Consider the following 19847-nt stretch of genomic DNA (forward strand, 5'->3'; position numbering starts at 1 on the left):
CAGCGATTTGAGAGGAAGAGAAGGGTTCCCCATAAATAACTAACCTCAGCACAGGCAGCTATTCCCATCCGAAAGCTGACTCAAATCCCAGCTCACTCTCAATTGAGTCAGTGGTGGGACTTTTTTGAAACTATTCACTCACTTGCACTAATGGAATAAAAGAAAATTCAGGCCAAAATCGACATGAAGTTCCTGGATCCAGATTTAGGAATCCAGGTGCCAAAAGCTGCGAATACTTCAGATAAACTTGTCTACTCTGAGGAGGCCAGCCCATCTCCAGGCTTAGTAATAGCCTATATGTCCATAGTCTACCCCCAGCCCCAGAGGACCAGCAGACCAGCAGTCCCACTAGAGAGCTTTCTCTGCCACCTTTAACTGACATCAAAGGATCATGAGATGATAAGGTTTATAGAGATCAGCAAGTCCAACCCCCTCATTTTACAGATGAAGAAACTAAAGCCTTAAGAGATTATATGATTTGAATAAAGTCATAAGTGGCAGAGACAGGATTTGAACTCAAGTTCTCTGATTCCAAATGCAGGTCACACATAAACAGCTATTGTGAACAACCATATGGTCCAGACTTTACAATTCACCAGCAGAACAAAAATTGCCTCCCAAGTAGCTCTTGCTTGTTAACAGACACTTGAATTTTTCAGAAGTAAGGATCAGGGCTAAAAAAAGGACCTGCTCCCAGGAGGACAGCAAGGATTTCCATGAAATATTTGTTTTAGACTCAGGCTGTCATCCAGCCAAAGCCTGAATTGGGCACTTAGGCCAAAGTGCACTTTAGATTCCCAAAATGGGCACCACTGCCCCCTGGTGGGTGCTGCAGCGATCTAGGGAAGCAGTGATGGCCACAGGTGCATTTATCTTTCCTATTAATTGCTATTAAAAAAATTTTTTAATTAATTTCCAGGGGGCTAAGTAATATTTTTTCTGGAAAGGGGGCGGTAGGCCAAAAAAGTTTGGGAACCACTGCTTGAAGATAGTAAGTCCTCATGATAAAGAAGCAAGACCCTTCTCTTAACCTCATTGAATAGGTTCATTATTTATCCCAAGATTCCCTTCCCAGGGCCAGAGTTTTTCCCTGCCAAAGAGGATGAGCAATGTATGGCACAGATAACTCAGATTGGGGCAAGAGGGGACCTGAGAGGCATCACATCCAACCCCTCTCCTTTTACACATGAGGAAACTAAGGTGACTTGCTCTAGATTACACTAGTAAATAGCTGGGAATTCAATCCAGGGCCTTATATGCTTTTTTACAATCCAGTACTTTTTTCACTGCAGCATGTGGCCTCTAAGTGAGTCTCGATTGAGGGCACTGAAAGCCTCAGAGAACTTGAACTTCTATTTTCTGAGTTTCTCCTAAGTATCCCCTGTCACTTAGGGTGTCTCTTGAGAAGAGTCCAGGAGCTCTTAATGTCTTATCATCAATGAAATTTACTCATTTTGTAATAAGAAAGTCTTAGTAAATGAAATAGAAACAAATTAATTGCTTAGCCTTTGGGGCATTTTTGCAGAACATCTGTTCTGACCCCAGTGTCTTTGGTCTTCAAGTGACTGCACACACAACCCATGGCCCCAACTGGAAGGGAGCCAAGGTGTAGCAGCAACCACAGCAGCAGACATTTCCATAAAGCTTTTAAGTTTAAAAATGAATTCCTCACTACAGCTTTGTGAGAGAGGTAGAATGAGTATTATTATTCCCATTTTACAGAGAAGACATTGAGACCCAGAAAATTAAATAATTCTTAGAAATCTGTGCAATTAGTGAATGTTGTAGCCCAGACTCAAACCCACTCTTTGTCTTAAAGACCAGCAGCACTCTTTCCACTAGGCCACATTGCCTTCAGGGGCAATCCCCATGGATCTTCTGCAGGTCCAAAGCTGATGACCCCGAGGAAGGGAGACTGTTGAGATTACTCTTAGGGAATCAGGTGGAGGAGTTGGGTGGTAAGTAAGGAAGCATTGAAGGATCTCTCAGGCAGGCCCCCAGCTCAAAGTGGGTTTTCATAATTGGTGAAACTAATGAGTTTTTCTTTGAGGGTTTTAAAGCAGGGTCTTTCTTCAGGAGTCAGATGCCAGCATCTACACATGAGGTCATAGATGGAGGGTGGGCATTTCATGGGGCAGGGCATTCGGAAACCACCCAGGACCTTCGTATGAGCTTCATGATTGGACATCCCTAAAGAAGAGAAGGAAAGTGAAAGGAAGAGAGCCACAAATATAGACACTAAAGAATTTCTGGGCATAATGAATAATAACTGCCTGCATTTTTAACACTGTAAAAATCAGATTTAATTATTTTATACCTGAAATTAAGTCTAGAGGTTAAGTTGATTCCTCATGTGGGTCAGAGGTATGATTTGAACCCAGATTTTCCCTGGTACCAAGTCATGTACTACACTACTGTAACCCCTAAGAGAGTTGAAAATTGTCTACCATTCTCATTTGAGAGAATAAAGTACAAATGGTGTAGCAATCACCCTCAGGCTTTAAAGCAAATTGAAAAACAAGAGATTACATATCTTAGTTCCAAAAGACCTAGGCAAATGGGGGCAGCTGGGTAGCTCAGTGGATTGAGAGCCAGGCCTAGAGATGGGAGGTGCTAGGTTCAAATATGACCTCAGACACTTACTAGCTGTGTGTCCCTGAGCAAGTCATTTAACCCCCATTGCCTAGCCCTTACCGCTCTTCTGTCTTGGAACCAATACACAGTATTGATTCCAAGATGGAAGGTGAGGGTTTATTTTTTTTTTTTTAATTAAAAAAAAAAAAAAGACTAGGCAAATAACATACTATACACTGGATTCCATTCTCCCTCTGACATCTGAGGAAACTGAACTCTGAGTCTACCAGACCTATGGATCAAAGGGGAAAAAATTTTTTCCTCTGCCTTTGGCTTCTTGCCTTAGGGGTATCAGAGATTAGAACTCATTTTTAACTCCTGTTGATCTGTGGGATGTTGCTGCCAGGAACCTCAACAGAGCCACTAGTCTCTCATTCTGAAAGTACCTAAAGGCAACTTATAAAAATAGGCAGAGGAGCTCAGGCCCCTGCGCTAATATTCTTAAACTGGACTTTACACTGTTGCATTAGACAGAATTTGTTGACAGAAAGGAGAAGGAAATCAGGTGTGTATTAGGCTATGCTTTTTAATCTACCTAGCAGAAAGTACACCAAGGACTAGGAAGTAACAAGAGCTGGATCCTTGACAGTATTTTCTGAGTTCTCCCCAATTCTTGGGCATATTTATGTCAGAGGTTATGGGACCCTTGCAGTAAGCACTCATAAGACTTGGATACCTGCCATGTGGGACTATCTTCCCTAGCACCATCCATTTGCATTCCTTTCCCCTTTTATTGATAGTTTGGCGAATATTATACCTGGATATGGTATCTGTCCATCACTGAAAATTTCATAGAGAAGAATTCCAAAGGACCAAACATCAGATTTGGTTGAATATAACCCATAGGTGAGGGCTTCTGGTGCAGTCCATTTGTAGGGGATGTTCTGTGCATAGGAAAGGTAAATATTATCCTGTAAACACAAAAGTTTTGTGAGCCACAGAGGATAGTAATAATAGCTAGCATCATTTATGTGGCACCTACTATGTGCCAAACACTGCTAAGCACTTTACAATTATTATCTCATTCGATCCTCACAATAACCCCAGGAGTAGGTGCTATTATTTATCCTTATTTTGCAGATGAGGCAAACAGAGGTTAAGTCATTTGCACATGATCACATAGCTAGTATCAGGGGAGAGATCTGAATTTAAGTCTTCCTGATTCCAGGCAAGGCACTCTATCCACTGCACCACCTAGCTGCCCCAGAATGTTTGGTCTCAGGGCAACTGTCAACTCTCAGAAACCCTACATGAATTTCAGTACCATGAAGGCTGTTGACAACCCTTGAAATGGAATTTCCCCTAAAAAATGTCATTTGACAGACATACTGCAAGGCCCACATCATTCTCATTTTCCAGTTATTTAGAACTGTTGTACTAACCAACGGAGTCTGAGGGCTGACATCTTATGCCACTATTTATAAGGGATTATTCTTGCTGATATTTATGAAAAGCCAGGAATTTCCCAATAATTTAGCATTAAAAATAAAAACAATGTTTGCTTCAATAGCACATATACTAAAATTGAAATGATAGAGAAGATTAGCATGGCCCCTGCACAAGAATGACACACAAATTCGTGAAGCATTCCATATTAAAATTTTTCTTTTCTTAGACCTTAAATTTCTTATTTTTTTCCATGGTTCCATTATTCTTCTTGTTTCCTTCCTCTCCTTCCTCCCCCATCCCGGGGCTGACAAGCAATTCCACTGGGTTATACATATATTAGCACTCAATCTATTTCAACATTATTCATTTTTATAATAGAATAGTCTTAAAAAAAATTTTTTTAAGTGGAAACAGACTACTAAGGTTTGAAAAGTAGAGAGTAGAGCCACAGACTAGAATGACAAAAACTTACAAATTACTAGGTTGTACATTGCTTAAGAGCAAGACCCTTGTCCTAGCTATCTTTATGTCCTTGGGGCCTTGCACATAATAGGTATCTAATGAATGTTTGATAAGGGACAGCTAGGTAGTACAGGCATAGAGTGCTGGGCCTGGAGTCAGGAGGAACTGGTTCAAATCTGGTCTCAAACTTCTTAATTGTGATCATGGGCAAATGACTTAATCTTACCTGGCAGGATTCATATGGCAGCCAGATGACACAATTGTCGTGAAAACTCTTCCCAAACTTAAAAATAGTAGCAGTGTAACACCATGCTGTTTCCAGCATCCCTTTGTGGAAGGGGAATTCCCAAGGCTTTCAGTCTGAGTCTTATACTGAACTTAGATGGTGTCAACCGCTCTTCCTATATATAGATCTCTCCTCAAATATGTCTTCCAGCTCTTTATTGCCTTTTGCATTCATTGTTTTTCAGTCATTTCCAACTCTTTGTGGCACCATTTGGAGTTTTCTTGGCAAAGATGGTGGAATGGTTTGCCATTTCCTTCTCCAGTGTGTCTCCATTTTGCAGATGAGGAAATTGAGGCAAAGAGTTAAGTGACTTGCCCAGGTCCTACAGCTGGTATGTGTCTGAAGCCAGATTGACCTTCTTGACTCTAGGTCTGGCACTCTATCTACTATACCACTTAACTCCTTATTACCTACCAAAGGTACAATTCAAACACCTTTGCCTGGTACTCAAGGTCCTCCATAGTCACCATCAGTGGTATTGCACTACTCTTCCAGATTCATCTCATTTTACTCCTTTCAAGGAACTGTTCCAGATACGGTAGACTGCACCATCAATCTCTCACTCGTGACCATGTTTCCTCCTCTCCAAGTTCTTGTTTCCTATGCTTCAACATTTTCCTTATTGACCCACTGACCCCAACAGTAGCCTGGTAAATTCTTGCCCATCTTTTAAATACCAACTCAAATGGCACCTGCGTAATGAAGACTTCCATAATAGTAATGTCTTTTCCTCTCTGATATCACAATACTTAATTCCTATTTCTCTAGTGCACTTAACATGTTATTTTGTATTAGAACTATTTCTGTATGTGTTCTATCCCTCTGCTAATCTGAAATTTCACAAGGCCAAGCATTATCTGAAACAATGACCAATACAAAGTAGACATTTCATAAAAGCTTATGGAATTGAATCAGTTCATTGAAGTGCATCACACCAAGTATGGCAGGTTTAAAGAAGCACAATTCTTGTCCTTAAGAAGTTTATAATCTAGCTGAGCAGATGAAATGTAGCAGTTCACAGAGAAGATAACTAGGTGTCAATTTTATGTGATGGTAGCCTGGAATAAATACTAGAAGTCAGAGGAGGGAGAAATCACCCTATGCTGAAGAAGTCAATAAAAACTTTACAGAAGAGGAAAAATGGGAATCGGTCTTTTAAGGTTGGGTAGAATTTTGAATGGCCACCTAAGTGGCACAATGGATAGTGCCAGGCCTAAATTAGGCTCATCTTTGTGATTTCAAATCTGGAGTCTACAAAGATATATAAAATCCACTTTGACCTCAAGGAGGATGTAACAAAATTGTGGAACAGCTAGATGATACAGTGAATAGAGTATGGGACATCGATATCTGTATTGCCCATGGCAAGTCACTTAATACTGTTTGCCTCCATTTCTTCATCTGTCAAATGAGCTGGAGAACTAAAAGGCAAACCTCTCCAGTATCTTTGCCAATAAAATCTCAAATAAGGTGACAGAGAGTCAGGCACAACTGAAATGACTGATTAACAATAAGAATTTTAAATAGATTAAGTGCAGGAAGGAGGACATCCCATTTGGAGTAAACAATGTGATCTAGATCCTAGAGGTAGGAAAGTCTGTCATATTTGGAAGACAATGAGGTAGTTCAATTTGCTTAAAGTGCAGAGTATCTATAGGGAAGAAAAAAGATAAGGCCCAGTTGGCCAGCACTACAGACAGCTACCCATCAGTTGGGAGTCATAGGATCATGGATTTAGAGCTGGAAGAGACCTTAGAAGCCAGCTAGGCTAACACCCTTATTTTATAGATGAAGAAATTGGGACTCATGAGTGATTTGCTCAAGGTCACACAGTAGCAAAATGGCAGGGCTGAGTTTTGAACCAATGTCCTCTGACTTGAAATATAACACGTTTTCCACTGCACGTCATTGCTCCCAAGAGCTATGGTCATTTCCCCATTCAGAAACAAAGAAATGGAATCTTTCTCTCCTGATTCAACCTTCTTCCATATAACACCAGCATCCAGGGAGAGAAATTGCATTCATGTTGTGATGAATAACATTGTAGATATGAAGAACACAATTTGACCCTGGGCGTAGCCAAACTGGCAATAGAGGAAGGAGCACTCTAGAGTTAGATTTTCGTGTATGCTGGTGGGAAATGAAGTTTGAAATGAAGGCTTTTGGATCTGAAGTCTTTACCTTGATAAGTCTGGCCAGCCCAAAGTCTCCCACTTTGCAGATATTATTTTCTCCCACAAGGATATTCCTGGCAGCCAGGTCTCGGTGAAGATAATTCTGTGATTCGAGGTAGCACATGCCTTCAGATATTTGAGATGCTATGTCCACAAGCTCTGTGGTGAGCAATTTTGTCCGTTTGGAATCTGTGAGAGGCAAAGAATAAGGTCTCCATTGCTCATTGCCACAGCTATTTATCCAGTCAATCAAGGAATAAAAATGATAATAGGGATGGGACAAAATACAGTAGAGTAAGAGGAGAAGGAAGGAGTGAATTATATTCAGGGAGAGGACTCAAAAGATGGATAATTTTAAATTCTGTTCATTTAAAACTTACTTTCTATTGAGCTTTGTCATGCATTATTGAATGTCTTTGGGGGGGCATTTACTTTGCTATCTTTCCCTTCATGGGATCATAAGAATGTGAGCTCTTGGAATCATAGGATTCCATTCATTTGGTCCTCATTTTATGGATGAAGAAATTGAAAGAGGAGTAAAATGGCTTATCCAAGGCCATATATGTAGTATATAGAAGAGCCAAGATCAAAGAATGTCAGAATTAGAAGGTACCTTAAAATTATCCGATCTGCTTTTCTAGCATCTCCATTTAAAAGATGAAGAAACTGAGTCCAGAAAGGGGATCTGACTTGCTCGGGCCCAATGGCAAGACAGGACTTAAATCTAAATCTGATTTTACAATCAGAGATCTTTTCCATTCACTATACTCCCTTCCTCTTTAGCTCAGGTTAGAAATTTCTGAGTTAGGGAAATAGGTGTTGAGGATACACCAGGGGCTAGAGGATATTATTTCTGAGTCAATGGGGAGGTCATTCTCTTGGGCCACCTCTGTATATTGTATCAGGCCCCCTTCTTCCAGCTCTAGTGTTTTGTAGACCAAATCTTGTTCTATTGGCTATTTCCCCTGCTCTTACCTCGAAGGAGTTCTAGAAGGTTTCCTTTGGACATCAGTTCAGTAATGATGTAGACGGGGTCCCCAATGGAAGAGATAGCATATAGAGAAAGAATATGTTTGTGGCGCAGCTTCTTCATGGCCTCAACCTCTGAGTAGAAAGTGTTCTGATGCATCAGGTCATCTAAAGAAATAGAAAGCCAGCCATGAATTGAATTTATTTAGGCTTTCTGAGTAAATTCCCTCTGAGTAAATGTAAGGAGGAAGGAGAAGATTCACTCTGGGCCAGCTAGAAGCACTTACTCATGTGCCCAGCACTGTGCTATGTGGTTTTTATAAATATTATCTCATCTGATCCTCACAACCACCCTATGAAATAATTGCTTTAATTATCCCCATTTTGCAGTTGAGGAAACTGGGGCAGAGAGATGTTAAGTGACTTACAGCTAGTAAGTATCTGAAATCAAATTCAAATTCAGGGTATCCTGTAGCTTCAATGCTCTATTCCCTGGGCCACATAGATGCCTCTGAGGGAGATCTAGGCTTTAGTAGGCAGCAAGAAAGAAGCCAATAGTTAAAAGAGAGATTGAAGATGAGAGCAAAATGATCAAAGGATGAACTAGAGGAGACAGGAGAAGATAGGGTCAAGGATGCAAGTATATCTTTTTCTTGAAGGTTCTCTGGAAATTCTCTGCTTGGAATAATAGGAACAGGAATAGAGAGAGAAATGCCCCAACAAGGGAGTAGTACAACCCATATGCAATTATAGATCAAATAGGAAACTGGGTTAAATTATACCTGTCCAGTCAAGAAGAATAGGGCTTACCTTTGGCGATAACCTTAATGGCCACTTTGACTTTCCCTTTCCAGTATCCTTCAAAGACTTCCCCGAAGTATCCTGAGCCCAGCTTCCTGGACAGACTAAACTCCTCCCTGGGTCTTTCCCAGTCATCCCAGTGGGGCAATGGTTTTGGCTCATGCTATAGAAACACAGAACAGGTTGGAGGCTGGTTAACACCCAAGGGAAAGAGAGCATGATTAAGAACTTATCCTTAATAAGGGGTGGCACTCAGCCAAATGAGTACACCTTGCTTAGGTTCATCCTTGGGCTCCCCTGAAACCAAGGAATCATATATTGTAAAACTGGAAAATCCCTTAGAGATCATCTAGGTCACCTCATTCCCCCATGTTATAGATGGAAAAAGTTGGCACCCAGAAGAAGACAAGTGACTTGCTTAAAGTCACACAGATGGCAAGTAGTAGCCAGGACTGGAACTCAAGCCCACAAATTTTATTTCAGCATTTCTGACAATATGCCATGGAAGCTAGTTCAACAAACATTTGTGGAACCCTCCTATATGTTCACCCTTACTTCAATGTCCATTCTCAAGAGCCACCATTAGTTTTCTTATCTTGGCACCCTTTTTTGATTTAGGAGTACCAAATTGTCATGAAGCCCAAATTTTTCATGTTAATTTGGTCTACCTTTAAAAAATGTCCTAAAAGTCCTCATCAGCACAATACCACTCTCAGAGGCATATCATCCCCTTGGCAAGTATGCAGGCTAAGCCTATAGAGGACTACACATAATGGGCACCTAATAATTTGTTTTTATTCTCTCTACAGTTTATCCCTTAGTGATCAATTTTCTTGATGGGTCCAATTCTCTTGATGCAGATGGTTTCCATATCAATATAAAGGTCTTCATCTCTTTCCTGAGCTCTAGATCTAACATGCCAACTACCTGCTAGATATCTCCATCTGGATGTCCCAGAGACAATTCAAATTCAATGTGTTCAAAAGAGAACTTCATATTTCTCCCTGAAGCCATCCTTCCTCTAAACCTTCCTGTTTCTAATGAGGGAACCACCTGTCTTCCAGCAACCTGGTTGGAAAACCTTGGAGTTATCCTGAAAATTTCCCTCTCCTTCATCCCACATATTCGCTAAGTTCCCAAGTCTTGTTAATTCTAGCTCCACACCATTCTTTGAGATGTAGTATAGTGGAAAGAGTATTGAACTTGAAGTCAGTGGTTCAAACCCCCACCTCAGGCCAGCCACATGATCCTGAGCAAGTCATTTAAATCTTCTTAGAGAACTCCCTCATCTATAATATGAGGGAGTGAGACACAGAGGCTTCAAAGGACCCATCCAACTCTAAATCTATCATTTTATTTCATCTTCATCTGTTCCCTTCTCTCCACTCACACAACCATCATCCTAGTTCAAATCCTTATGACCTCTGGACTGGAATATTTATTGTAGTTGCTTCCAAATTGGTTTCACTGCTTCTAGTCTTTCCCTGTTCCATTCCATCCTCTGCACTGTTGTTAAAATTATTATTCCCAGTCACACCTTACTCATAAATATTTATGGCTCTCTATTGCCTGCAAAATAAAATATGAAATCCTAGCTTTGCATTTAAAGTCCTTTACCATCTGATACCCACATACCTTTCCAGTTTTATTTTATAGTATTCCCCTTTGTACTATCTCCCTTCTGTTCAAACTAGTCTATTGGGCTGAACATAACATTTATTCTCCTGCCTCCGTGTCTTTTTTATCAAGTAGTATCTCATGTCTGGAATCCTCCCCTTTGCCTCTTAGAAGCCCTACCTTCCTTTAAAATGTAGGTTATGTGTAACCTCCTACTCAAAGACCTTCCTGATCCACCCCACCCTCAGAGCTGCTAATATTCTTCCACCCGTTTCGAATTACTTCATATTTACTTATCTGTCTGCATGTGGTAGAAACTATCCCACCACCCCATCTGCCTCCCCATGAAAGATAAGCTCTTAGAAGACAAGGATAGCCTTATTTTTTAGCCATCATTTCTCCAGCATCTGGCAAACTGCCCTGCACCTCCTAGGCACTTAAAAATATCTATTGTGGGGAATTGATGTTTACTTACATAAACTTCTAAATTCAGGTGCTCCCTAGCAAAATGAAAGAATATTCAGCAACTAGGTTGAACTTGAGGCCTCTCATCTTTCCCCAGTTTTGTGTAGCTCAGCAGAAACGGACCTTTCTTACCAGATATTCCATGATGAATCTATCCATGATGGAATAATAATAACAACTAGCATTTATATAAGACTTACTATGTCCCAGACACTATGCTAAGTGGATTCTTTAAGCAAAACTCTCGGGAACAGAGAGATTTTGCTCTCCATTATTCACTACTGGTTATTGGGAAAGCATCTTATAAGTTTCCTCGCTTAGGTACAAATGGAGATTCTTGCTGAATTCCAGAACTGAATTCTAAATAAATCAGTCTGTTGATTCTTCCACCCACCCTGTCCTCCTTCCATAGCAGGCCCTACTCTACTGAGACCACCAGAATCCTAAGATGGGAAAAGGAGGAATGATCTTTCAATGGTGCCCAGGCTAAGTGAGAGGTGAAGGCTAAGATTCCAGGTCCACCCACTGCACCTGTCCCAATTCTTCCCTTGTCCCAAAACTGTCTTGCACCATGAAGATTCCATGCCCCTCCCACCACAGTTCCCACATCCCCTTTCCAAGAGCCTAAAAGACCAGCTGATTCTAGATTCTCTCTGCATTTGACATGTTTTATTGAGAAAAAAATCTTGCATGGTTACAGTAGATGGGGCTCACATCCCAATCTTACAACACAAGCCAAATAAAAATTCATCAACATAAGACATAAAACAGTTTAAGAGTCAGGTGGGAACAGGCCAGAAGTGAGAAGGACATCTCAGGAAAGCTTTGTAAATCCAGTTGGACTGGCGGAGGGACCAGGACACAGAGGCTAAGCTTAGAGGCAAACTGCTTACCACAAAAGTTCTCCAAGTCCCTGCAAATAGCCCATTCTGGATACTCATAGCCTGTTGCAGGGAGATGGTTCTCCCAGAAAAGACTTGAAACAAAATCCTGATCCAGACCTCAATTTACCTTCCAGCATGGTGTGGTGAGCCTCAGGCCATGAGACAGAGTCTTAGTTTTGTGGTACTGCACTAGGCCAGCAAGAGTAGGGAAGGACACAGCCTGGTTCATATAGTATTTTCCCTCAGCATTCCTCCAGATCTTGTAGTGTCTCACAGTCTGGTTATCCCGAACTTTGAAATCCAGGAGAGAGAAAAGGAGAGAAAAGAGGCACATACACATGACAGACACTCTCAAAAACTGGAGACAAAACATGCCCAAACTCCCAAAATCCAGGACTGCTAGACAAGCACAAATTCAAACCAGTGTCCATAGCTGCTGCATGATTTTAGAGGGAATGGATTTTGCATCGATAAAAGGAAAGACATTTCAACTTGTTTCCAGGAGTGTAGAAGAGGCAGCCGGGTCCCTTGTAAAAAGTCAAGAAGCTGGAGCTTCTCCCCTCAGGATCCTTAGCCTCTCTATTTCCTCATTTTCAGATCATGAAATTACTTTGATTCATAGCTTCTTCAACAGGATGCTATGAGACAAAGTGATTCTGAGCTCTAGGAGGGCAGGGCCAATGTCTCAGGGAAATTCCTATCTTCCATCTAGCTGCCTGATATTCCTAAAACATAGATCTGATTATGCCATTTCCTACTATTAAAAAGAAAATCAATGACTCTCATTGACTTCCCATTATATCTATCATAAAATACAAAATCCTCAGCCTGGCTTTCACCTATCTTAATTCATATTATTCCCTTCTGTTCTCTCTTTTCCTTTCAATCTGGCCTGCTGGCAGTCCCTTGCACATGGCACTCTATCTTCTGACTTTTTGTTGTTGTTCAATCATTTCAGTCATATCCAACTCTTCCTGACTAATTTTGAGGTTTTCTTGGCAAAGATATGGGAGTGGCTTGCCCTTTCCTTCTCCAGTTAATTTTACAGATGAGGAACTGAGGCAAACAGGGTTAAGTGACTTGCTCTGGGCCATCTAGCTAGTGTCTGAGGCCATATTTGAACTCATGAAGGTGACTCTTCCTCATTCCAAGACCAGTGCATTTTTGCTTTCACACAAATAGTTCCCCATACCTGAGATCTCCTCCTTCCTCTAACCTCCCCAAATCCCCAATTTCCTTCATGCTCAGTTCATGGGTCACTTACCACATGAAACTGTTCCTGAGCCCCAGAGCTATCAGCTACCTCTCACTCCTAAAATTTCTTTCTCTTTACCTTGAATCTATTTTGTATTTATTCCCTTACGTATCTGTCATATCCCTTAAGTAGAATGTATAAGCTTCTTGAGGACAGGGATTCTTTCATCTTGGTCTTTGTCTCCCCTCACTTTAAAGAGGAGAAAGCAGGCCTATAGAAAAGTGACTTTTCCCAGTTTGCACAAGTGGTAAGGAACAAGGCCCATATTCAAACACAAGCCCTCCACAGACCACCAGTTCACTGCTCTGCCCATTGTCATCTGTCCAATGCATCCTCCCAGGCTGAGTGCAGAGCCCCGCATTAGGTAAACTGAATTATTGTTATACCTAAAAACATCTCACTTTGACTCTACCAATATTGAAATTTCTATAATCCTTTGTATTAATTTCATTATGGGAAATGCCATAACGCCCTTAGAATTTAAAGAATGCCCACCATATTTAATCAAGTAAGACATCAAGGTTAAAATGACAATCTAGACTCACTTATTAACTGGTCCCAAGAAATTTTTGTTTTATCTCATAAAAGCTTAAAGTAGACATAGATTCAGAGGATCACAAATTTAGAACTAGAAGGGATCATGATGCTCAGCCAATTAAACATTTAATATATATTTCCTATGTTCCAGGTACTGTATTTAGTACTGGAGATGACAGTATCAAATGACTGTTTAAAAGATTAAGAAGGACCAGGGTTGAGAAGAGGCCATTAGATTTACAACTGATAATTTTGACAAGAGTAATTTTATTAGAATGATGAAATGGAATACCAGATTACAAAAAAGCTTAGAAAAGAGTAAGAGGAAGTCAAGACACCAATTATAGATGACTTTTTCAAGGAGTTTAGCTTAGAGAAAAAAGGTATAGGAAGAAAGCGAGTGAACATGGTATTATCAACTAAGGGTATTTAAAGAACAGGAGAGCCTTGGGAATGTTTGTAGACAGCAAAAAAATAACCCAGTAGATTGATAAAAATATAAGATTAAAGGGTAAGAATGATGGTGGAAGCAATCTACTAGATAAGATGGGTAGGGAAGAGATCAAGAATCCATGTAGTGAGATTGGTGTTGGCAAACAGAAGAGCTATTTTATTATCTCATTCTGGGGGGAGAAAAGAAGAGATAGTGTAGAATGCTGTTAAAGGAATAAGATAAAGAAGAGGGGAGAGAGAAGGAGTGCTCAGCAAATGGCTTCAATTATTTTTCGCTGTGAAGTATGAAGTGAGGCCCTCAGCAGAGAATGTGTAGAGAGTGAGCTTAAGGACAAAAGAAAAGGTTTGGAACCACTACTACTGTAGTGAGTGGGATAGGAAAACAATTAGGGAGAAGTAGTAAAATTGGTTTACTATTCTTAGAGCCTAGTTGAGATTAGCTAGCATACATTTATAATAGTCCCAGGCAGCAAGATTTCATGACTTCCTCTAGTTCTATATCAATGACTTCAGTCATCTAGTCCAACTTCCTCATTTTATAAACAGGGAAACTGAGGTCAAAAGAAGTGAAAAATCTAGATGGCTCAATGGATAGAGAGCCATGCCTAAAGATGGGAAATTCTGGGTTTAAATTTGGCTTCAGACACTTCTTAGCTTATATGATCTGGGCAAGTCAGAGCCATTGCTTAGTATTGATGCAAGATGGAAAATAAGGGTTTAAAAAAACACACAAAGTGGGATGACTTGTCCAAGTTCACAGATGTAATAAATCAGGATCATAACTTCTAGTCCATGACTCCAAATCTTACATTGCACCATGAAAGTCTTAGACTGCTAGATCTGGAAGGGATATTAAAGAGCAACTAAACTAATCCCCTCAATGTACAAAGGAGGAAACTGAGGATCAGAATATTGGAGTAATTTCTTAAAGTCACAAGGGTAGAAAGGGACAGAGCCAAGATTCAAATTGTCCAAGTTCAATATTCTTCCTGGCATACCACATTGTCTCTGTATCATGTTTAAGGTAGCCCAGTTTGTCTGGGGAAACATAATTCTCTTAGTTTACCATTAAGGAGCAAGAGAAGGGTCCTGCATTATCAAGGTAACACTTCCCTTTATTGGTGGAGTGCACTGTAGGAGGAGAGGTGAATTGGGGCAATGGGGAGGTCAATTTGACAAATTGTTGGGCCAAATAAAATACTACCGGCTTCCAGAGGGAAGTCAGTAAGTCAGTGGTCTGTTCTATTATTAAAAGAAGAGAGTTTTACCTGAGAGTACATAATCTGCTCCTGGCTTTTCACTGATCCTGATGAGGAAGGTGCCAGTTCCATTCTCTTCTACAAGGAGCCTATGCAAAGCTTCTGAGCGAGAGATCTGCCCAAAAAACCATCTGCAAGATATAGGGAAAGAAAAAAAAGAGTGATCTTGACACCAAATCCTTCATAGGTGCCCTGGTCCACCAAAAAGGTCATCTGTGCTCTCTGAGGGCTCTCTGATCCTTCATCTATTAGGCCATAGCCCCAACTTAGAATGATAAAACAACACTCCAGAAGCAACCCTAGTGGCTTATAGGATAGATAGGACATGCTTGTGTTTTCTGTTCACCACTAATCACCTAATTCTGCCCCTGGCCTGAGTTGGCCCCAAGACTAATACCACATGGAGTGATTTCTTTCTACCCACTTTATTCCCAACTTCACTATACAATCTGAAACAGCAAGATAATATCAGAGCAGAGATTAGGAGAACCTGGGACACAACTAGTGAGTGGAAGAGTCATAGTCTACAAGAATGAAGGAAGGGAAATTTGAGGTATGTTAAACAATAACCCAAGAATCATATAATCCTGGAATAGATTGTATTTCAAGGGGAAATGATTGAATAATTATTGGAATAGGTCATCAAGAATGGGGCGGGGTGGGGAGGGACCTTTAGCACAGGATTAGTGAGATACAGACAGTAAGAAGTAAGATGTCATAAAAAGTGTTCCAACCTATGGGGATGGATGCTTTGGAGGTGGGTTGGGGAGAGCACTAACATACACATTCTCAGACTATGGAAGTATTGCTTTCTTTTAACTACTAGCCTCTTCAGATATATCAGCAGTCTCCAAGTCTCAGGAATAATCACAAAGTGATTTCATGCCATTAGCTAGGGAAAGTAGCCTTGGTTTCACAGTCTCAAGCATGTTCATCCCCAAGCCTTTTAACTGCTTGTGCTACCTTGTTGAACCTTTTGGATGGTACTAATTGCATGCTTTTTCAGCCCTTGTCTCCATATTAGTTTCATGGAAAATTCTGACTTCCTATTGACAACCACTATTCCCTGAGAGCAGAAGGCATCAGCAGAATCTCTATGAGTTGTGTCATCAAATTGTCAAAGCGAGAGTCTTTTATAAATGTTCATCTGGCTCTAATGTTATAGAAACTATATGATGCCAAGAGGGTCATAAAGAAATCAGGACTCGGGTTGTAGAGGTTCTTGGGTATACATACTCACTAGTGGTAGATACAATAGAGAAGAAATGCTATTCCCAGGTCTCATCTCCATATCATCATTGCAAGCCATGAAATTACACAATAAAAGCTCAAATATTCAACTTCTCATTTGCTAATTAATTTGGAGACACCTGAGGACAGTAGTGTAGTTGGACCAGCATCCTCCATCTGTGTGTTATTGCCAGTGATGCATCGGTTCCTCAGAAGTCCTGAAGAAGCCATGTAGGAGGGGAAAATCCAAGAGTGGACACCCACCAGCACAGCTATCTGTGTTTGGCAATGCGGTCTTCTCCACCTTACTCCTCCACCCAATAGAGCTGGAAGGTGTTACAACATCATTTCCCTCCCCTACTAACTAGGTTGAGATTCCAGTTTGCAATTGTTTTGAAAGTGAGTTCTGCAATGCCTTTTTTTCTCTTGACTTTCAAAAGTCACTATTGAATTTCTCCATATCTTAAGCTTCCCTATTCACTCAGAAATCAATACCAACTGGTCCTGGCTCATCCTTTCCCAGAAAGTCTGGGCCACTATGACTGAATGACAATAGAGTAGGACTAGTTCCCCCTCTTCTCCAAACAAGATATTCCCAAAGCTAGTACCTCCACTTCCTCCCAGACCCAAATTTAAAACTATAAGTAATTGATAAAGCCCTAAAAGCATCAGACTTTCCCCAACTTTGTCCCGTGAAATATAGGACTTTAACATGTAGTCTTGTCTGGTTCAGAGAGGTTAAATGATTTGTTTATGGTCACATAGTTAGTAAATATCATAGGTAGTACTTGAACTCAAGCCTTCCTAATTCTAGATCCAGCATCTAATATACTACATTGCCTCTTACACCAAGGCTTTTTTACCTTCATTTATTTTTATGCCAAAGAGGATTGGGTTGCAAACAACTCTGTCGTTGCTCTTGTTAGACATATCTGATCCTTCCTGAACCTGTATGGGATTGTCTTGGAAAAGATACTGGGGTGGTTTGCCATTTCTTTCTCCAATGGCTTAAAGCAAACAGGTTAAATGAATTACCCAGGGTCATATAGCTAGTGTATCCAAGCCACTTGGACAAGGGTCTTCTTGACTCTGGGCCCAGTGCTCTATCCACTGAGCCACCCAGGCACCTCACTATGGTGATATCACTGGCAGATCTTTTTATATCTATAATGTTTTCTCTACAATCAAATAATCTATAATTATTTAAGCTACCCACTGAGGCATGAGAGGAGTTATAATCCATATTGGTGAAGGGAGAATCTAGGCTGGTGAAATCACAGTTCTTTAAGGTAGTGGAGTCATAGTACTCACATTAGTGCCAAGTGTTATACAGTATTATGCAGAGTCTAATTCCTTGGGCTGGTAGATAGTAACCAAGAAGAATATCAAACTACCAGGCCCTGTGACACTTGAACCCTTCTCTGCTCAGGGTACAACTGCCAACTTTGAAAAACCATCTTCCCAGAGTGCCAGGGAAGGGCCCAACTGCTTTCAGACTTCTCTGGCTTTTCTTTTAAGATGTTCCAGAATGTTTAATGGGACCAATCTATTTCTCTTGGATCAGTAGTAATGGGAACAGAACACTAACTCTGGAATTAGAGGGACTCAGTTCAAATCTTTCCTTTGATCTTTACTACCTGTGTGACCTTGGACCTTCCTGAAACTCAGTTTCTTCATTTATAAAATGGTCCTTTCAAGCACCATATCTATCATTTTATGATCCTAAGACCCACTACCAATGCTGAAGGAGTAACTGAGGCCCCACTGGAAGCTACTACCCCCCACCCCAGAATGTGACCCACAACCAACATTCCAAGAGATAAATGAGTCAAGGGCTCCTTGCCTTCTGCTGAGTCTTACTTACGGTTCGGTTTCCATTGTCTCTTGCTCTGCTAAGTAATTGTGGGGGACATAGCCTTCCCCCAGACTCTTTCCAGTAGCATCAAGTTTTGTGACTCTCCACCAATCTTCTTCCTTTTCCATTACATGAAAGAGGTCCCCAGCCTGAAAGCTCAATTCATTCTCTGTCCGAGCCTCAAAGTCCCAGAGACTAACGTAGAGGTATTTGGGACCTAAATGAGAAAGACTTCTTGAATCCATTTTGAGAGGAGCTTCAGGATTCAGATTCTGAGATCCTCCTTTCTCTCAGGGCAATTCCAGTCAGAACACATTTCTCATCCCCTGAGAAATTCAAGTATTTTCATAGTGGAAAGTTGGCCCAGATGATCTCTGGACCTCCCCCTGAAAGAACTCAACTAGGAGCAAGTGACTGCTTTCATCCTTCTGGGCTCACCCCATAAAAGCTGCACCACTTCCTTATGACTTAAGTGGCAATTTGCCCTGAGAGCCACTCCCTTACTGATATTTGACAACAGCAGAATCCCAGGTAGGCTATTGCCTTGTCATTAAAGTACCAGAAAGTATAACTGAGCCAAGACTCAAGAGTTCCCCACACTCACTCACACAAACCCTTGACCTTGCTGCCTTATATATAGACCAGAAAGGGACATCTACAGTTTTTTATTAGATTATTGTTTTTCTTCTCTTTCTGGTCTAAAGTCACTTCTAAATGGTTAAGGGGTAAGACATTTGATGAAAAAGAAAGAGAAGGAAGTAAAGGATGGAGAAAAGAAAGAGAGAAATATGGAACTACTCACCAAGGCAAAGGAAAGGGACAAATCGGAGGTTACGGTTGGAAAAAAGAACCAGAAGGAATTGGATAGCTAGGTGTATCATTTTAGAAACAAAAATTATGCCAAAGTAATGAACTTATTGTATCCCTCTGTAAATCTTCTCTGAGCACCAGGGAGGATAGTCATTTTCAATGAGTCATGTTAAATCATCTCTGAAGCATCACCAAAACCTGGAGAGTAACTGGGGGAGGGTAAATGATGAGTCAAAAATCAGGAGAATCAGTGTTCAAGTCTGGCAAATCTTCACTCACTCCCACAGCTGGCATCCAAATCTTGCTCTCTTTCTCTGTAATAATATACATACCATCTTTGTGCCCTGAAACCTACTCTTTCTGCTGGTCTGTTCAGTCCAGTCCTGTTATTTTCCTCCTTCCACACAGCCCTTTGATTGCTGAAAGCAGATCTTGGGCTTTCATTCTTCTCTAAAGTCAAAAAAAACAAAGAGGATTTTTCCAACCATAAAGCACTGCCATTTAATATATCCATGACCTTAAGAAGGTCTTTTTACCTCTCTTGGTCTGTTTCATTTATAAAATGAAGGAGCTGGCCTTGATTATCTCAATGGTCTTTTCTATTTGTAAGTCCTATGATTCTATACGATTTGGGAACCTTTTATTAAAAGGTATTGTTTGTATTTAGGAAGGGAAATAGCTATTCTCTTCCCACTTCAATTCTGTCTTCCACACAGCTGCCAAAGTGACTTTCCTAAAATCTGTCTGACTATGTCATTCATCTACTC

The 19847-nt window shown here is 40.7% G+C and overlaps 1 protein-coding gene and 1 pseudogene across 1 annotated transcript; one reads left to right on the forward strand and one right to left on the reverse strand.

Moving 5' to 3' along the window:
* Window positions 1-1973: 1973 nt before the first annotated feature.
* On the reverse strand, window positions 1974-18515 carry PTK6 (protein tyrosine kinase 6). Its single transcript, XM_044661170.1, has 8 exons — window positions 18280-18515; window positions 15195-15316; window positions 11809-11972; window positions 8725-8878; window positions 7921-8082; window positions 6953-7134; window positions 3392-3545; window positions 1974-2190 (listed from the first exon to the last, which is right to left on the reverse strand). The coding sequence occupies exons 1-8, from the start codon at window positions 18513-18515 to the stop codon at window positions 2003-2005; spliced, it is 1362 nt and encodes a 453-aa protein (XP_044517105.1). The 3' UTR covers window positions 1974-2002.
* LOC123238340 lies at window positions 4133-4233 on the forward strand (annotated as a pseudogene).
* Window positions 18516-19847: the final 1332 nt, after the last annotated feature.

Source organism: Gracilinanus agilis, chromosome 2 (genome assembly GCF_016433145.1).
Source record: "Gracilinanus agilis isolate LMUSP501 chromosome 2, AgileGrace, whole genome shotgun sequence".
In the NCBI taxonomy this organism is placed as follows: Eukaryota; Metazoa; Chordata; class Mammalia; order Didelphimorphia; family Didelphidae; genus Gracilinanus; species Gracilinanus agilis.